Here is a 14819-nt window from a genome sequence, read left to right on the forward strand (position 1 = left end):
GCTCGCCCCAAACTGCATCCCATACATGCCCAACATGTACCAGCTCGCCCCATAGTGTATCCCATACTGCATCCCATAAATGCCCAACATGTACCAGCTCGTCCCAAACTGCATCCCATAAATGCCCAACATGTACCAGCTCGTCCCAAACTGCATCCCATACATACCCAACATGTACCAGCTCGTCCCAAACTGCATCCCATAAATGCCCAACATGTACCAGCTCGCCCCAAACTGCATCCCATAAATGCCCAACATGTACCAGCTCGCCCCAAACTGCATCCCATAAATGCCCAACATGTACCAGCTCGCCCCAAACTGCATCCCATACATGCCCAACATGTACCAGCTCGCCCCAAACTGTATCCCATAAATGCCCAACATGTACCAGCTCGCCCCAAACTGCATCCCATAAATGCCCAACATGTACCAGCTCGCCCGAACTGCATCCCATAAATGCCCAACATGTACCAGCTCGCCCCGAACTGCATCCCATACATGCCCAACATGTACCAGCTCGCCCCAAACTGCATCCCATACATGCCCAACATGTACCAGCTCGCCCCAAACTGCATCCCATACATGCCCAACATGTACCAGCTCGCCCCAAACTGCATCCCATAAATGCCCAACATGTACCAGCTCGCCCCAAACTGCATCCCATAAATGCCCAACATGTACCAGCTCGCCCCAAACTGCATCCCATACATACCCAACATGTACCAGCTCGCCCCAAACTGCATCCCATACATGCCCAACATGTACCAGCTCGCCCCGAACTGCATCCCATACATACCCAACATGTACCAGCTCGCCCCGAACTGCATCCCATACATACCCAACATGTACCAGCTCGCCCCAAACTGCATCCCATAAATGCCCAACATGTACCAGCTCGCCCCAAACTGCATCCCATAAATGCCCAACATGTACCAGCTCGCCCCAAACTGCATCCCATACATGCCCAACATGTACCAGCTCACCCCAAACTGCATCCCATACATACCCAACATGTACCAGCTCGCCCCAAACTGCATCCCATACATGCCCAACATGTACCAGCTCGCCCCGAACTGCATCCCATACATACCCAACATGTACCAGCTCGCCCCAAACTGCATCCCATACATACCCAACATGTACCAGCTCGCCCCAAACTGCATCCCATAAATGCCCAACATGTACCAGCTCACCCCAAACTGCATCCCATAAATGCCCAACATGTACCAGCTCGCCCCAAACTGCATCCCATACATGCCCAACATGTACCAGCTCACCCCAAACTGCATCCCATACATACCCAACATGTACCAGCTCGCCCCAAACTGCATCCCATACATGCCCAACATGTACCAGCTCGCCCCGAACTGCATCCCATACATACCCAACATGTACCAGCTCGCCCCAAACTGCATCCCATACATACCCAACATGTACCAGCTCGCCCCAAACTGCATCCCATAAATGCCCAACATGTACCAGCTCACCCCAAACTGCATCCCATAAATGCCCAACATGTACCAGCTCGCCCCAAACTGCATCCCATAAATGTACAACATGTACCAGCTCGCCCCAAACTGCATCCCATAAATGCCCAACATGTACCAGCTCGCCCCAAACTGCATTCCCATGCCACCTGCTATTTTCCCACGTGGGGGTCCACGACCCCCATAGAGAGAGAATAGAATAGGTGGCGAGCGAGCCCGCAAGGGGCTTAGTTGCGCTCACCATGCTGTCTGGGTCCGGCCAGTCCCTATACCACACCCTCCACCTCCTGGCATGTGGTCAGGGTGAGTGTGCTCTCATGGAGACCCCATACCTTAGGGAGAGTGTATCCTCGGAACTGAGTGTCCTCGGTCAATGCGTGGTAATGAGCCACAGGTGCCAGGTCTAAGATCCTCTGTACCTCATGCACCACGGCGTTAGTGTACGGCATCTGTGCCCGGTCCATGATGCCAGGTGGGCGCTGGGACTGGGTCACCTCATCAATCTCCTGCTGGACCTTCCCTGCAATATACAGGTAATTAGTAGTAGCAGGGTTACACTCACAGCAGGCTCTCACACCTGCAGGGTTACACTCACAGCAGGCTCTCACACCTGCAGGGTTACACTCACAGCAGGCTCTCACACCTGCAGGGTTACACTCACAGCAGGCTTTCACACCTGTAGGGTTACACTCACAGAAGGCTCTCACACCTGCAGGGTTACACTCACAGCATGCTCTCACAGATACAGTGTCACACTCACAGCTGGCTCTCACACCTGCAGGGTTACACTCATAGCAGGCTCTCACACCTGTAGGGTTACACTCACAGCAGGCTCTCACACCTGCAGGGTTACACTCACAGCAGGCTCTCACACCTGCATAGGTGTGCGCACATTGAGCGTTAAGGGTGCACAGGCACCCCCTAATGCTGTGCCCACCCTTATGAACACCTCCCTGCCGCTAGCAATACCAGCAATACCTTTAACCAAAGACTTTTGCTTTTTAGAACTGTATTCCATTTAAAGAAGCGCCCATCAATCAACAATGTGTTTTTGCATTGGTAATTGTACAAGACCATTGTCGTATTACTACATACCTGCATCATCCATATATGTGTATGACTTTATTTGCATGTACTGTTAGTGTTACACAGAGTAATTAGAAGATGAAAACTGAAATATTCAGGAGATTTTGATGTTGCTGAGAGACTTTTTATATTGTAGCAAGTTCCAATAGATGACGGAAGACACGCCTGATTGGCGGTGTTAGACATGCCTAATAAGTGGAGCTACTCACACCCCTTTGACGGTGCACCCCCTAATAAAATGAGCTGCGCACGCCTATGCACACCTGCAGGGTTACACTCACAGCAGGCTCTCACACCTGCAGGGTTACACTCACAGCAGACTCTCACACCTGCAGGGTCACACTCACAGCAGACTCTCACACCTGCAGGGTCACACTCACAGCAGGCTCTCACACCTGCAGGGTTACACTCACAGCAGACTCTCACACCTGCAGGGTTACACTCACAGCAGGCTCTCACACCTGCAGGGTTACACTCACAGCAGACTCTCACACCTGCAGGGTTACACTCACAGCAGACTCTCACACCTGCAGGGTTACACTCACAGCAGACTCTCACACCTGCAGGGTTACACTCACAGCAGACTCTCACACCTGCAGGGTTCAGGAGATTTTGATGTTGCTGAGAGACTTTTTATATTGTAGCAAGTTCCAATAGATGACGGAAGACACGCCTGATTGGCGGTGTTAGACATGCCTAATAAGTGGAGCTACTCACACCCCTTTGACGGTGCACCCCCTAATAAAATGAGCTGCGCACGCCTATGCACACCTGCAGGGTTACACTCACAGCAGGCTCTCACACCTGCAGGGTTACACTCACAGCAGACTCTCACACCTGCAGGGTCACACTCACAGCAGACTCTCACACCTGCAGGGTCACACTCACAGCAGGCTCTCACACCTGCAGGGTTACACTCACAGCAGACTCTCACACCTGCAGGGTTACACTCACAGCAGGCTCTCACACCTGCAGGGTTACACTCACAGCAGACTCTCACACCTGCAGGGTTACACTCACAGCAGACTCTCACACCTGCAGGGTTACACTCACAGCAGACTCTCACACCTGCAGGGTTACACTCACAGCAGGCTCTCACACCTGCAGGGTTACACTCACAGCAGACTCTCACACCTGCAGGGTTACACTCACAGCAGGCTCTCACACATGCAGGGTTACACTCACAGCAGGCTCTCACACCTGCAGGGTTACACTCACAGCAGGCTCTCACACCTGCAGGGTTACACTCACAGCATGCTCTCACACCTGCAGGGTTACACTCACAGCAGGCTCTCACACCTGCAGGGTTACACTCACAGCAGGCTCTCACACCTGCAGGGTTACACTCACAGCAGGCTCTCACACCTGCAGGGTTACACTCACAGCATGCTCTCACACCTGCAGGATCTCTCCATAGGGAAGTGAGCAGGATGTTGAGAACCGGGAATTGCGTCGGAGATACTGTATATAATGCAGTTTTGTGCCAGTCCTACCTCCAAACGGAGGACCTGCCTTAGTAAATCATATTTTTTGTTATGTTACTGAAAAAGCACACACTTCCATTACTAAAGAATCGCCAGAAATCACAAATGATTTCTGATTTGTTTTAAAAAAAATCGCACCCTATTATATGTCCCCCTGGAGTCTGACAGGTGCTGTACGTGTGACAGGTATGTGTGTGACACAGCATTAGTACATAAGGCAGTCAGCTCATCAGCAGGTTGGTAAATACCAGGGGGTGTGTGTGTGTGCATCTGTGTGTACGTGTTGTCATGGAAGCTGTATTTCCCACCTTATGCCAATGCCAGCTTCCCCCCAGCTGATGTGAAGGTCCATGCGGCTTGCCCACTGGTGATACCCTGTTACCCAGCACAGCTGAGCATTATGCCAGTGATCGGAGCCACAGGCTGGCCGGGAGCAGGAGTTCCCAATGCTGACATACATACATACTTACTCTGCATGTCTGGGTAGTTGCTAATGGTAACCAGAGAGAAGTTCAAGGTGGAGGTTGTGGTCTCAGTCCCAGCTGCCAGCAGGGCTATGACCGTCATCAGTAGGCTGGTCTCACTGAAGTTACCCCCCGACAAATGTTCCTCCTGGTAAAGAGACAACAAAGGATGTGGTCAACAAAACCGAATCTACAATCTGGTTAGTGAAGGGAGATTCAGCAGACACTGGCAGGGGGCACTGGCAGCAGACACTGGCAGGGCGCACTGGCAGCAAACACTGACCACAGACACTGGCAGCATACACAGGTAGGAGACACTGCCAGCAGACACTGGCAGGGGGAACTGGCAGCAGACACTGGCCACATACACTAGCATGGGGCTCTGGCAGCAGACACTGGCAGTTTACACAGGTAGGAGACACTGCCAGCAGACACTGGTTGCAGACACAGGGGGAGGACATGTGCAGCAGACACTGGCCACAGACACTGACAGGAGAAATGGGCATGAGACACAGGAAGGAGACAATGGGCGAGGAGGCAGACAGCAGACACTGACAGGAGACACTAGCAGGAGACATTGGCAGCAGATACAGGTAGAAGACACTGGCAGCAGGCACTGGCAGAAGACACTGGCAGAAGACACTGGCAGCAGACACTGGCAGCAGGCACTGGCAGAAGACACTGGCAGAAGACACTGGCAGCAGACACTGGCAGCAGACACAGGCAGAGTATGGGGGAATGCGACACTCTCTCTAGACACCAGCAGGAGATACTGGCCACAGACACTGGCATCACACACAGGCAGAAAACACTGACAGGAGACACTGGTAGCTTACACTGTAAGGAGAAACCGGCTTCAAACACAGGCAGAACACACTGGCAGCTGATACAGGCAGGAGACACTGGCCACAGACACTGGCAGAAACACTGACAGGAGACAAAGGCAGAAGACACTGACAGGAGAAACAGGCAGGAGACACAGAAAGGAGACAATGGCCGTGGGGACAGGCAGCAGACACTGACAGGAGACACTAGACTAGCAGGAGTCATTGGCATCACACACAGACAGAAGACACTGGCAATAGGCCTTTGTTGCAGACACAGGGAGAGGACATGTGCAGGAGACACTGGAAGCAGACACTGACAGGAGACCTGGGCAGGAGTCAGGAGATACTGTCAGGAGACACTGGTAGCCGTCACAGGCAGAAGACACTGGCAGCCGATACAGGCAGGAGACACTGGAATCAGACACTGACAGGAGACCTGAGCAGGAGTCAGGAGATACTGTCAGGAGACACTGGGCAGGCAGAAGACACCGTCACAGGCAGAAGACACTGACAGGAGACCTGGGCAGGAGACACTGACAGGAGACACCAGCTGCACACACAGGCAGAGGACACTGGCAGCCAATACAGGCAGGAGACACTGGAATCAGACACTGACAGGAGACCTGGGCAGGAGACACTGACAGCATACACCAGCCACAGACACTGGCAGCCGATACAGGCAGGAGACACTGGAATCAGACACTGACAGGAGACCTGGGCAGGAGACACTGACAGCATACACCAGCCACAGACACTGGCAGCCGATACAGGCAGGAGACACTGGAATCAGACACTGACAGGAGACCTGGGCAGGAGACACTGACAGCATACACCAGCCACAGACACTGGCAGCCGATACAGGCAGGAGACACTGGAATCAGACACTGACAGGAGACCTGGGCAGGAGACACTGACAGCATACACCAGCCACAGACACTGGCAGCCGATACAGGCAGGAGACACTGGTCACAGACACAGGCAGGAGATGAACTTTTAGTGAATCTTTATGTGCAGAAATGTTTTTAGGGGGTATTATTTCTAGTTTTGGGTTGACTTGTAATAACAGCTGATATAGACAACTAGGTAATTCATCGCACCCTACGGGCGCTCTTCACACCGACGTAAGGGGCTGCGCCCCCTTAATTTGTGAACGTTTGTATTGTGAGAAATATGCTTAGAATGTATGAAAGATGCCTGTATTGCAACTTGAGAGCATATGATGTGGAAGGGGGTGTGTATTGTTTTGTTTAATTAAAAAGCGGTTACAGAGTAAGATGTACATTGATAGTGTGGAGGGTACAGTGACATTTGTGGGTGTGGGGGGGGTGTGCGTGTTGTTTAGGTGTGTGTGTGCAATAGTATAGTAGGGTGTTTTTGAGTCAGCGGCTCCCCACTGGCGGAGGTCACGACACAGGAAAACAGGAGGCTGGGTAGTGATAGGGGTATGTGGCCAACACAGAGTCAGTGACTCCCCAGTGGTGGAAGTTACGGTTCAGGAGAGCAGGAAGCTGGGTAGTGATAGGGTTGTGTGGGCATACGGGGGACTAAAGAGGAGGGTGGGGGACACTGTGCAGCTTCTGCCAGTGGGTGAGGGTCCAGCGTGGCAGTACAGGAGTACAGGACGGTGGCCCTGAGTCCAGAGCCAGATTAACAATGGGCCTGATGGAGCTATAGCTCCAGGCCCACTCTCCAAATAGGCCCATTTTGTAGCTGAGGGTCAGGGCTTTCCAACAAGACCAGCCCCGCGGGAACCGGAGATACCGCCAGGCAAACCTGGAACGTTTTCAGCCATAGGATAACATGGGACCCGCTAATTCCGACCTACACCCGCTTCCGACGGCTGCCGGTTCCCCCTACAGCATCACAGAAACTCAAGGTTGATCTCAGTTGAACTCAAATCGCTGGGCCTTCAATCTCCTACCTGGTCCATATGGGTTCATTGGTTCTAGAGATATTGCAGGTAAAACTTTTTTTTTTTTATTTCTGAAATGTAATTTCATGGCTGTTCATGTTGTTTAAGGAGAGATTTCTCTAGAACCAAACGGCACAGTTTCACGGGACCAAAATCATTTGAAGACTACATATAAATGGGTCAGTTGGTTCCGAAGATATAGCTGGTTGTTTAAAGGGGGGCAGGGGTGGTTTTCTCTCCTCCTCACACCAGAAAATGCAGGGACTAGGCTGGTGTAAAAGGGGCCAGTCCGAGAATGTCCCTGCATGATCCTGGGACCATATTCCCTGCATTTTCTGGTATGAAAGGGGTATTATTTCAAATAGCCGGGACATGCAGTTCTCTGAATACAGCCGGGCAGCCCCCTGCTCTCTGCCCGGCTGTTAATGGCTGTCATTTCTGCCCGGTGTCCCCCAGTTACCGCGAGCATGTATTCCCCCTTGGCAATGAGCATGTAATCCCACATGGCAACGAGCATGGAACCAATGGCAATGAGCATTGCACAACTGGCAATGAACATGGAACCCCTGGCAATGAACATGTAGGTAAGCAACACTTATGTAGCATAATTTTTAATAGGCATTATTGTGTTTGGCATAATACGTAATGGAGATTATGGTGTGAGGCTTAACATGTAACAAGCATTATGGTGTAAATTGTTAATGTGCGCCTTTGGCGCGCAATGCCCCTATTTATGAAGCATATTGTGCATTATTTCTCAGTCTGTTTGGTATAGTGCAGGCATGTCCAAACTATGGCCCTCCAGCTGTGAAACTACAAGTCCCATCATGCATTGCCACAGTTTTGCAATTAGGGAATGCTAAAACTACTGTATGTCAAGGCATGCTGGGACGTGTAGTTTTACAACAGCTGGAGGGCCACTGTTTGGACATGCCTGGTATAGTGTGTATTTTGGCTCAATCCATGTGGCATAATGTGTACGAGGCACAGTACAGTATAAGGGGGTTACTTTTGTGTTGCATGATTTGTTTAAGGGGTATATGCAGAGGCGTAGGGAGGGCGGAGCCACCGGAGCTCTTGCTCCGGGCGGCGATTGGTCGAATGGCGCCGCCGGCCCGCCCCCCCTCCGCAGAAATGATCATCTGTGCTAACGGCGGGCAGCGTGCGCCAGCGGCTGCCCTGCCCGGCGCCTGCCCAGCTGCCCTGGCCTGCTCGCCCGGTCCCTGACGCTTAGGGCGGCTGACAGTGACTCACTCCGTCCAATCTAATTGCTGCTGGTGCTGCTGCTGCTCGGACAGGCTTCCGGGCAGCGCAGCGCAGCGCAGCAGCACTCAGACTCATCAGAGTCGCCTGCCTCGGCTCTCACTCCCTCCTCCGTCATCAGCCACAGCCATCCCAAGCGCTGATGAGGAGAAAGTTTCTGCTGCTGCCGCCCTGCTATCATTATTCAAGGTGGATTTCTTTATTTATTTTTTACAGCTAATTAATGATGGGGTTTAACTTGGGGTTTGGGTGATTCGTGTGTCCTGGGGGAGGGGAGGAGGGGGGGGGGGGGGTGCAAAGTGAATCTCTCTGGCATCTGCTGCTAACCTGCTGTGCTGTATATATATTTATTTATTTACAGCTGTCAGCATCTTATATAGCGCAGCAGAATCCGTTACAGTGTCTTCTATAGCGCAGCAGATTCCGTTACAGCGTCTTATATAGCGCAGCAGGTTCCGTTACAGTGTCTTATATAGCGCAGCAGAATCCGTTACAGTGTCTTCTATAACGCAGCAGATTCCGTTACAGCGTCTTATATAGCGCAGCAGGTTCCGTTACAGCGTCTTATATAGCGCAGCAGATTCCGTTACAGCGTCTTATATAGCGCAGCAGGTTCCGTTACAGCGTCTTATATAGCGCAGCAGGTTCCGTTACAGTGTCTTATATAGCGTAGCAGATTCCGTTACAGTGTCTTATATAGCGCAGCAGGTTCCGTTACAGTGTCTTATATAGTGCAGCAGATTCCGTTACAGTGTCTTATATAGCGCAGCAGATTCCGTTACAGTGTCTTATATAGCGCAGCAGATTCCGTTACAGTGTCTTATATAGAGCAGCAGATTCCGTTACAGCTTCTTATATAACGCAGCAGATTCCGTTACAGTGTCTTATATAACGCAGCAGATTCCGTTACAGTGTCTTATATAGCGCAGCAGATTCCGTTACAGTGTCTTATATAACGCAGCAGATTCCGTTACAGTGTCTTATATAGCGCAGCAGATTCCGTTACAGCGTCTTATATAGCGCAGCAGATTCCGTTACAGCGTCTTATATAGCGCAGCAGATTCCGTTACACTGTCTTATATAGCGCAGCAGATTCCGTTACAGCGTCTTATATAGCGCAGCAGATTCCGTTACAGCGTCTTATATAGCGCAGCAGATTCCGTTACAGTTTCTTATATAGCGCAGCAGATTCCCTTACATTGTCTTATATAGTGCAGCAGAATCCATTACAGTGTCTTATATAGCGCAGAAGAATCCGTTACAGCGTCTTATATAGCGCAGCAGATTCCGTTACAGCGTCTTATATAGCGCAGCAGATTCCGTTACACTGTCTTATATAGCGCAGCAGATTCTGTTACAGTGTCATATATAGCACAGCAGATTCCGTTACAGTGTCTTATATAGTGTCTTATTTTTTAAGTTTTTTCTTTTGAAATGTAACATGCAAACACATGTTAGCCACGCCCCCAATTCATTACCGGGGTAGGGGGGCGCGAAATATGCCCTTGCTCCGGGCACCATGGCACCTAGCTACACCGCTGGGTATATGGTGTGGTAAACTTAGGTTACCACATAAAAGGTGCTGACATATTGTCTACCAAGTGTTGGTTTTCAGTATTTTATTTATGACTGGAGTGCCGCCTCACCCCGCAATTATCTTAGGACATCGGCGTCCTGCGGGTGCACCTTTGGAGGGCACCCGCCAATATATCTCCCTGCATTTTTCCTATGCCAGCCCCCTGCCTTTTCCAGGCATATATCATTAGTTGAAAGTATTTACACGAATAGAGACACACCCATGAGCAGACCACCCAACCAGAACACTGGTCACGCCACCCACATTATTAGGTGTTGGCCGCAGCCCCTATTATTGCGCATAATAGGCCCTTGATCATTTTCAGCTCCAGGCCCATTTAGACCTTAATCCTCCTACTGGGTGAGAGTTAGGGTGCATGAGAGCAGGAGGCTGGGCTATGAGGCATGATAGGGGTATGTGGGCAACACAGCGTCAGCAACTCCCCAGTGGTGGAAGTTACGGTTCAGGAGAGCAGGAAGCTGGGTAGTGATAGGGGTGTGTGGGCATACGGGGGACTAAAGTGGAGCGTGGGGGACACTGTGCAGCTTCTGCCAGTGGGTGAGGGTCCAGCGTGGCAGCACAGGAGTATAGGACGGTGGCTCTGAGTCAGTGTCTCCTCTTAGTGGGTGGGAGTTAGGGTGCATGAGAGCAGGAGGCTGGGTGGTAAAGCATGATAGGGGTATGTGGGCCACACAGGGTGAGCGGCTCCCCACTGGCGGAAGTTACGGGGCAGGAGAACAGGAGGCAGGGCAGTGATAGAGGTGTGTGGGCATGAGGGGTAGGGATGGGCATTGGTGCAGACGCCATCGATGGTTGGCATTGATAGCGATTTTGCACCCTGCCATTGATAGTAGTAAAATATTACTTGGATAAACATCGATTGTTGTAGCTATCGATAGTCATCCATTATAGCTGACTGAATAGGCCGTGGGACAATCAGAACTCCGTGGCGGGACTGTCGGGTGTTGGGGGGCGGAGTCCCGGCACCATAAAAAAATGTGAAACTTGATTGGTTCTCCTTTGCCATCGATATAGGGAAACGATCTGGTCCTCCCACATCGATGGCAAAAGTATTCAACATTGGCCATAAACCATCGATGATTTAAAACCATTGATGATCGATGGGCATCCCTAGAACTGGAGGAGGGTGAGGGGCAGTATGCAGCTTCCGGCAGTGGGTGAGCATCTCCTCCCACTGGGAGGGAGTGAGGGTGCATGAGAGCAGGAGGCTGTATAATAGTGGTATGTGGGCAAGACATTGATAAATGTTGTGGCGCTGGTGCAGAGGACCGCGGGGACACTTCTGGCAGTGGGGGAACCGGCAGCGCGGCAGCCAGGGCCGGATTTCCCACCTAGGGGCGGCACCTGCTTGTGGCGGTACAGGATCCCCCATTCTCACGGGGGTATGTGTAAAGCGGGAGCAAGGTTACGGGGGTCCGCTGGGGGGTGGAATTGCCAGAAGGGGGTCAGGTGGGTCTGCAAAATATGGGAGGGGGCGCAGGGGTCCGTGAATTGCGGGAGGGGGGACGCAAATCGCGGGTGGGGCGTGAATCGCGCGGGTGGGGGGGGTGGTGCCTGCGAATCATGGGAGGGGCCCGCAAATCGCGGGAGGGGGAGGGGGTCGCGCGGGGTGTGTGTGTGCTGCGAATCACGGGAGGGGGGTTGCGGGCGTCCGGATGGGTGCTGGCAGAGGTGGGGGGGGGGGGGCGGGCAGACCTGCCGCTCACCTGGTGGCTGTGAAGTGGTAGTGTCTTTGCCTGGCAGCATGGGGAGGCAAAGGGTGTCTGGCACTGTGGGCTGGTTCTCTGTCACTATGTGAGTGTGTGTGGGCGGAGTCAGAGGCTCTGATAGGCTATTAGCCTATGACTCCACCCAGCGTTATAGACACTCACACATTGAGTGACAGATGTAGCCAAATATTTAAGAGATACTCCCAGTGCTGGTTTTACCTCCTTTATCTTGAGCAGGAAGTAGTCTATGAAGTCCCGGGGGGACGCGGGGTCCAGCGTCTGCTTGTGCTGCTGAATGTAATGTGTCACAAAGGCCTTCAATGCTGAGCTCTCCCTGAAGATTTTCTGCTTGAGGATCGGCACGTCCAGGAGAATCGGGAACAAGTTACTGAGCTATAACCGAAAAGACACAAACACATCGGACCGGTGAGAGGCGCTACAGAGCCGGACTCCGGGGTGATGGGCACTAGGGAAACACTCTGGAACACGAATAATGTGACATATTGGGGGAAATTTACTAAAGGAAATTTGTAAAAAATAGGTGTATTTGTATCCAGAAATACACTTATTTTTTACATTTACTATCCCGAAAACATGGCAATTCGTATTGATGTGCTATCAATACGAATACGAATGTATTACATGCTAAGAACTGTTTCTTGAAAGGGGGTATGACAATGTTTTGCTGCTTGAAGCTAAGGCGAAAGCCCTATCAAAAACTAGGGAATCATTATTAAAGTACAAAGTGAATAAAGGTGACAACACCAATAGGATCCCTTGGGTCAATCACTTTAGCTCAAGCAGTACAAACATAAAGAAAACTGTCAAACAATTGTGGCCCTTAGTACAAATGGACCCAACACTGGATTTGGCTAGCACAAGGATCATGCCTTGTTACACTCGTGGGAGGAGTGTAAGGGACATCGTTATGAAGACTGAAATAGCAAAATTGCAACAGAGGGGTAGTGAACAATTCCTTGCTGCTAGACCTGGTTGCTTTAAATGTCTGAATTGTATCACCTGCAGATCCTTAAACACTGATGACTCCTTTTACCACCCATCTAGTGGTAGGTGATATTTTATTCGCCACAGGGTGACTTGTACAACCAAGTACATAGTATATATGACTACATGTCCTTGTTCACTCAATTACATATGGAAAACTGAGCGCACCTTGAGAGGGCGGATGGCTTCCCACCGCTACTCTATTAAGTTGGCTCTAGAAAAGGGTATAAGTGAGCAACCGGTGGCGAGGCACTTTTTGGAGGCCCGCCACACGATTCCTATGCTCAAATACACTATCATCGACCATGTCCCTGCGTGTATACGCAGGGGGGAATCGGTCTAAGAAGCTATTGCAGTGTGAGGCGCAGTGGATACAGCGCCTGGGGACCCTGGCCCCTCGGGGCCTAAATTAATTCAGGGGCTTGCATTGCTTCCTGTAAAGAGTGGTTCTAACTAGACTCATTTGCTTGCAATATTGGGGGAAATTTACTAAAGGAAATTTGTAAAAAATAGGTGTATTTGTATCCAGAAATACACTTATTTTTGACATTTAGGGGGAAATTTACCAATATGAAAAACCTAGTTTTTCGTATTGGTATTTTCCCTACGACTGCATACGACTGTTTAAGTCGTATGCAAAGTCGTGTTCCGGAGGGGGATTTACAAAGCAGTCATATACGACTGCTTTGTAACCCACCGATGTCGTAGGAATTCGTATTAGCGGCCGTATATACGGCCGCTAATACAAATTATTTCTAGCAGTCTGCACGGATCAGTCAGATCCGTGCAGGCTGCAAGGTGTAAAAAAAAATAGAAAATAAATAAATTTAAAAAAAAACCGGCGTGGGGTCCCCCCCACAGCCGAAACCAGCACCAGGCTGACAGAGCCTGGAGCCGGGAATTAAAAATCAGGGAACCCGACAAATAGGGGTTCCCCGATTTTTAACAACCAGCCCCAGGCTCCTGCTCTGGGGCTGGTTCCCAAAATACGGGGGACAAAATGACTAGGGGTCCCCCGTATTTTAAGAACCAGCCCCAGACAAAACCAGCCAGCAGGGTAATGCCACAGCCGGGGGGAGACTTTTTATACAAGTCCCCCCGGCCAAAGCATTCATCCCTACCGACCAGTCAGCCTGGCCAGGGGCCCTGGGGGAGTGGGGACCCCCCCAATAAAGGGGTCCCCCCCCTCCAGGACTTACCTGACCAGGCTGAAGCCTGGTGCTGTCCTCGATGCCCCTGGGCGGTGGGCATCGAGCTGATGGTATGGTGTAAAAAATAGAATAAAAACCATTGTCTTTTACTGGTGAACTATGAGTCCCAGCAAGCCTCCCCCGCAAGCTGGGACTTGGAGAACCACAAGTCCCAGCCTGCGGGGCATTAAAGGGCCCGCTGGGTCTTGTAGTGCCACAGTAAAAGAAAGAGTTAAATAAACACACTGACACACGTGAAAAATAAAAGTTTAATACATACATAACACATACATACTGATACTTACCTTTCTTGATCCCGTAGGTAGCCCTGGTCCTGATGTCCTGTGTCGTCCATGTCGGCTGTCTGCGTCGTCCTCCAGGTCCATGTCGACGGTCCGTGTCGTCCTCCAGGTCCATGGCGGTGTCCGGGTCCGAAGAAATCCATGTTGGAGCTGTGGAAGGAAATCCTACTCACCTGGTCCTGCGCTGAAGAAGTCTTCTCTTGATCCGACGTAGTCCAGGTAATCTTCATGCTGTCGCCGGTCCCCGCTGTCTGCGCTGTCTCTGCATCGCGCTGAGGAGAGATGCTGAGATGTTTCATATTCGGCGCCTCTCCTCAGACTGAATTCTATTGGCCGCCTAGCGGGCCAATCAGGAGCCGAGAAAGTCGGCTCCTGATTGGCCTGCTAGGCGGCCAATAGAATTCAGTCTGAGGAGAGGCGGCGAATATGAAACTTCAGCATCTCTCCTCAGCGCGATGCAGAGACAGCGCAGACAGCGGGGACCGGCGACAGC

General features: G+C 51.3%; 1 protein-coding gene across 1 annotated transcript in view; it reads right to left on the reverse strand.

The window, feature by feature from the left end:
• LOC146005648 (cytochrome P450 2F5-like) overlaps window positions 1–14819 on the reverse strand; it is a 90080-nt gene that overhangs the window by 19946 nt on the left and 55315 nt on the right. Inside the window, exons 7-9 of the mRNA XM_083145039.1 lie at window positions 12049–12222; window positions 4528–4669; window positions 1820–2007 (exon numbers count right to left, since the gene is read on the reverse strand). Coding sequence (XP_083001165.1) covers window positions 1820–2007; window positions 4528–4669; window positions 12049–12222 — 504 coding nt within the window. The remainder of the gene's footprint in view (window positions 1–1819; window positions 2008–4527; window positions 4670–12048; window positions 12223–14819) is intronic.

This window comes from Crinia signifera, chromosome 5 (genome assembly GCF_055691185.1).
Source record: "Crinia signifera chromosome 5, ASM5569118v1, whole genome shotgun sequence".
Lineage (NCBI taxonomy): Eukaryota > Metazoa > Chordata > Amphibia > Anura > Myobatrachidae > Crinia > Crinia signifera.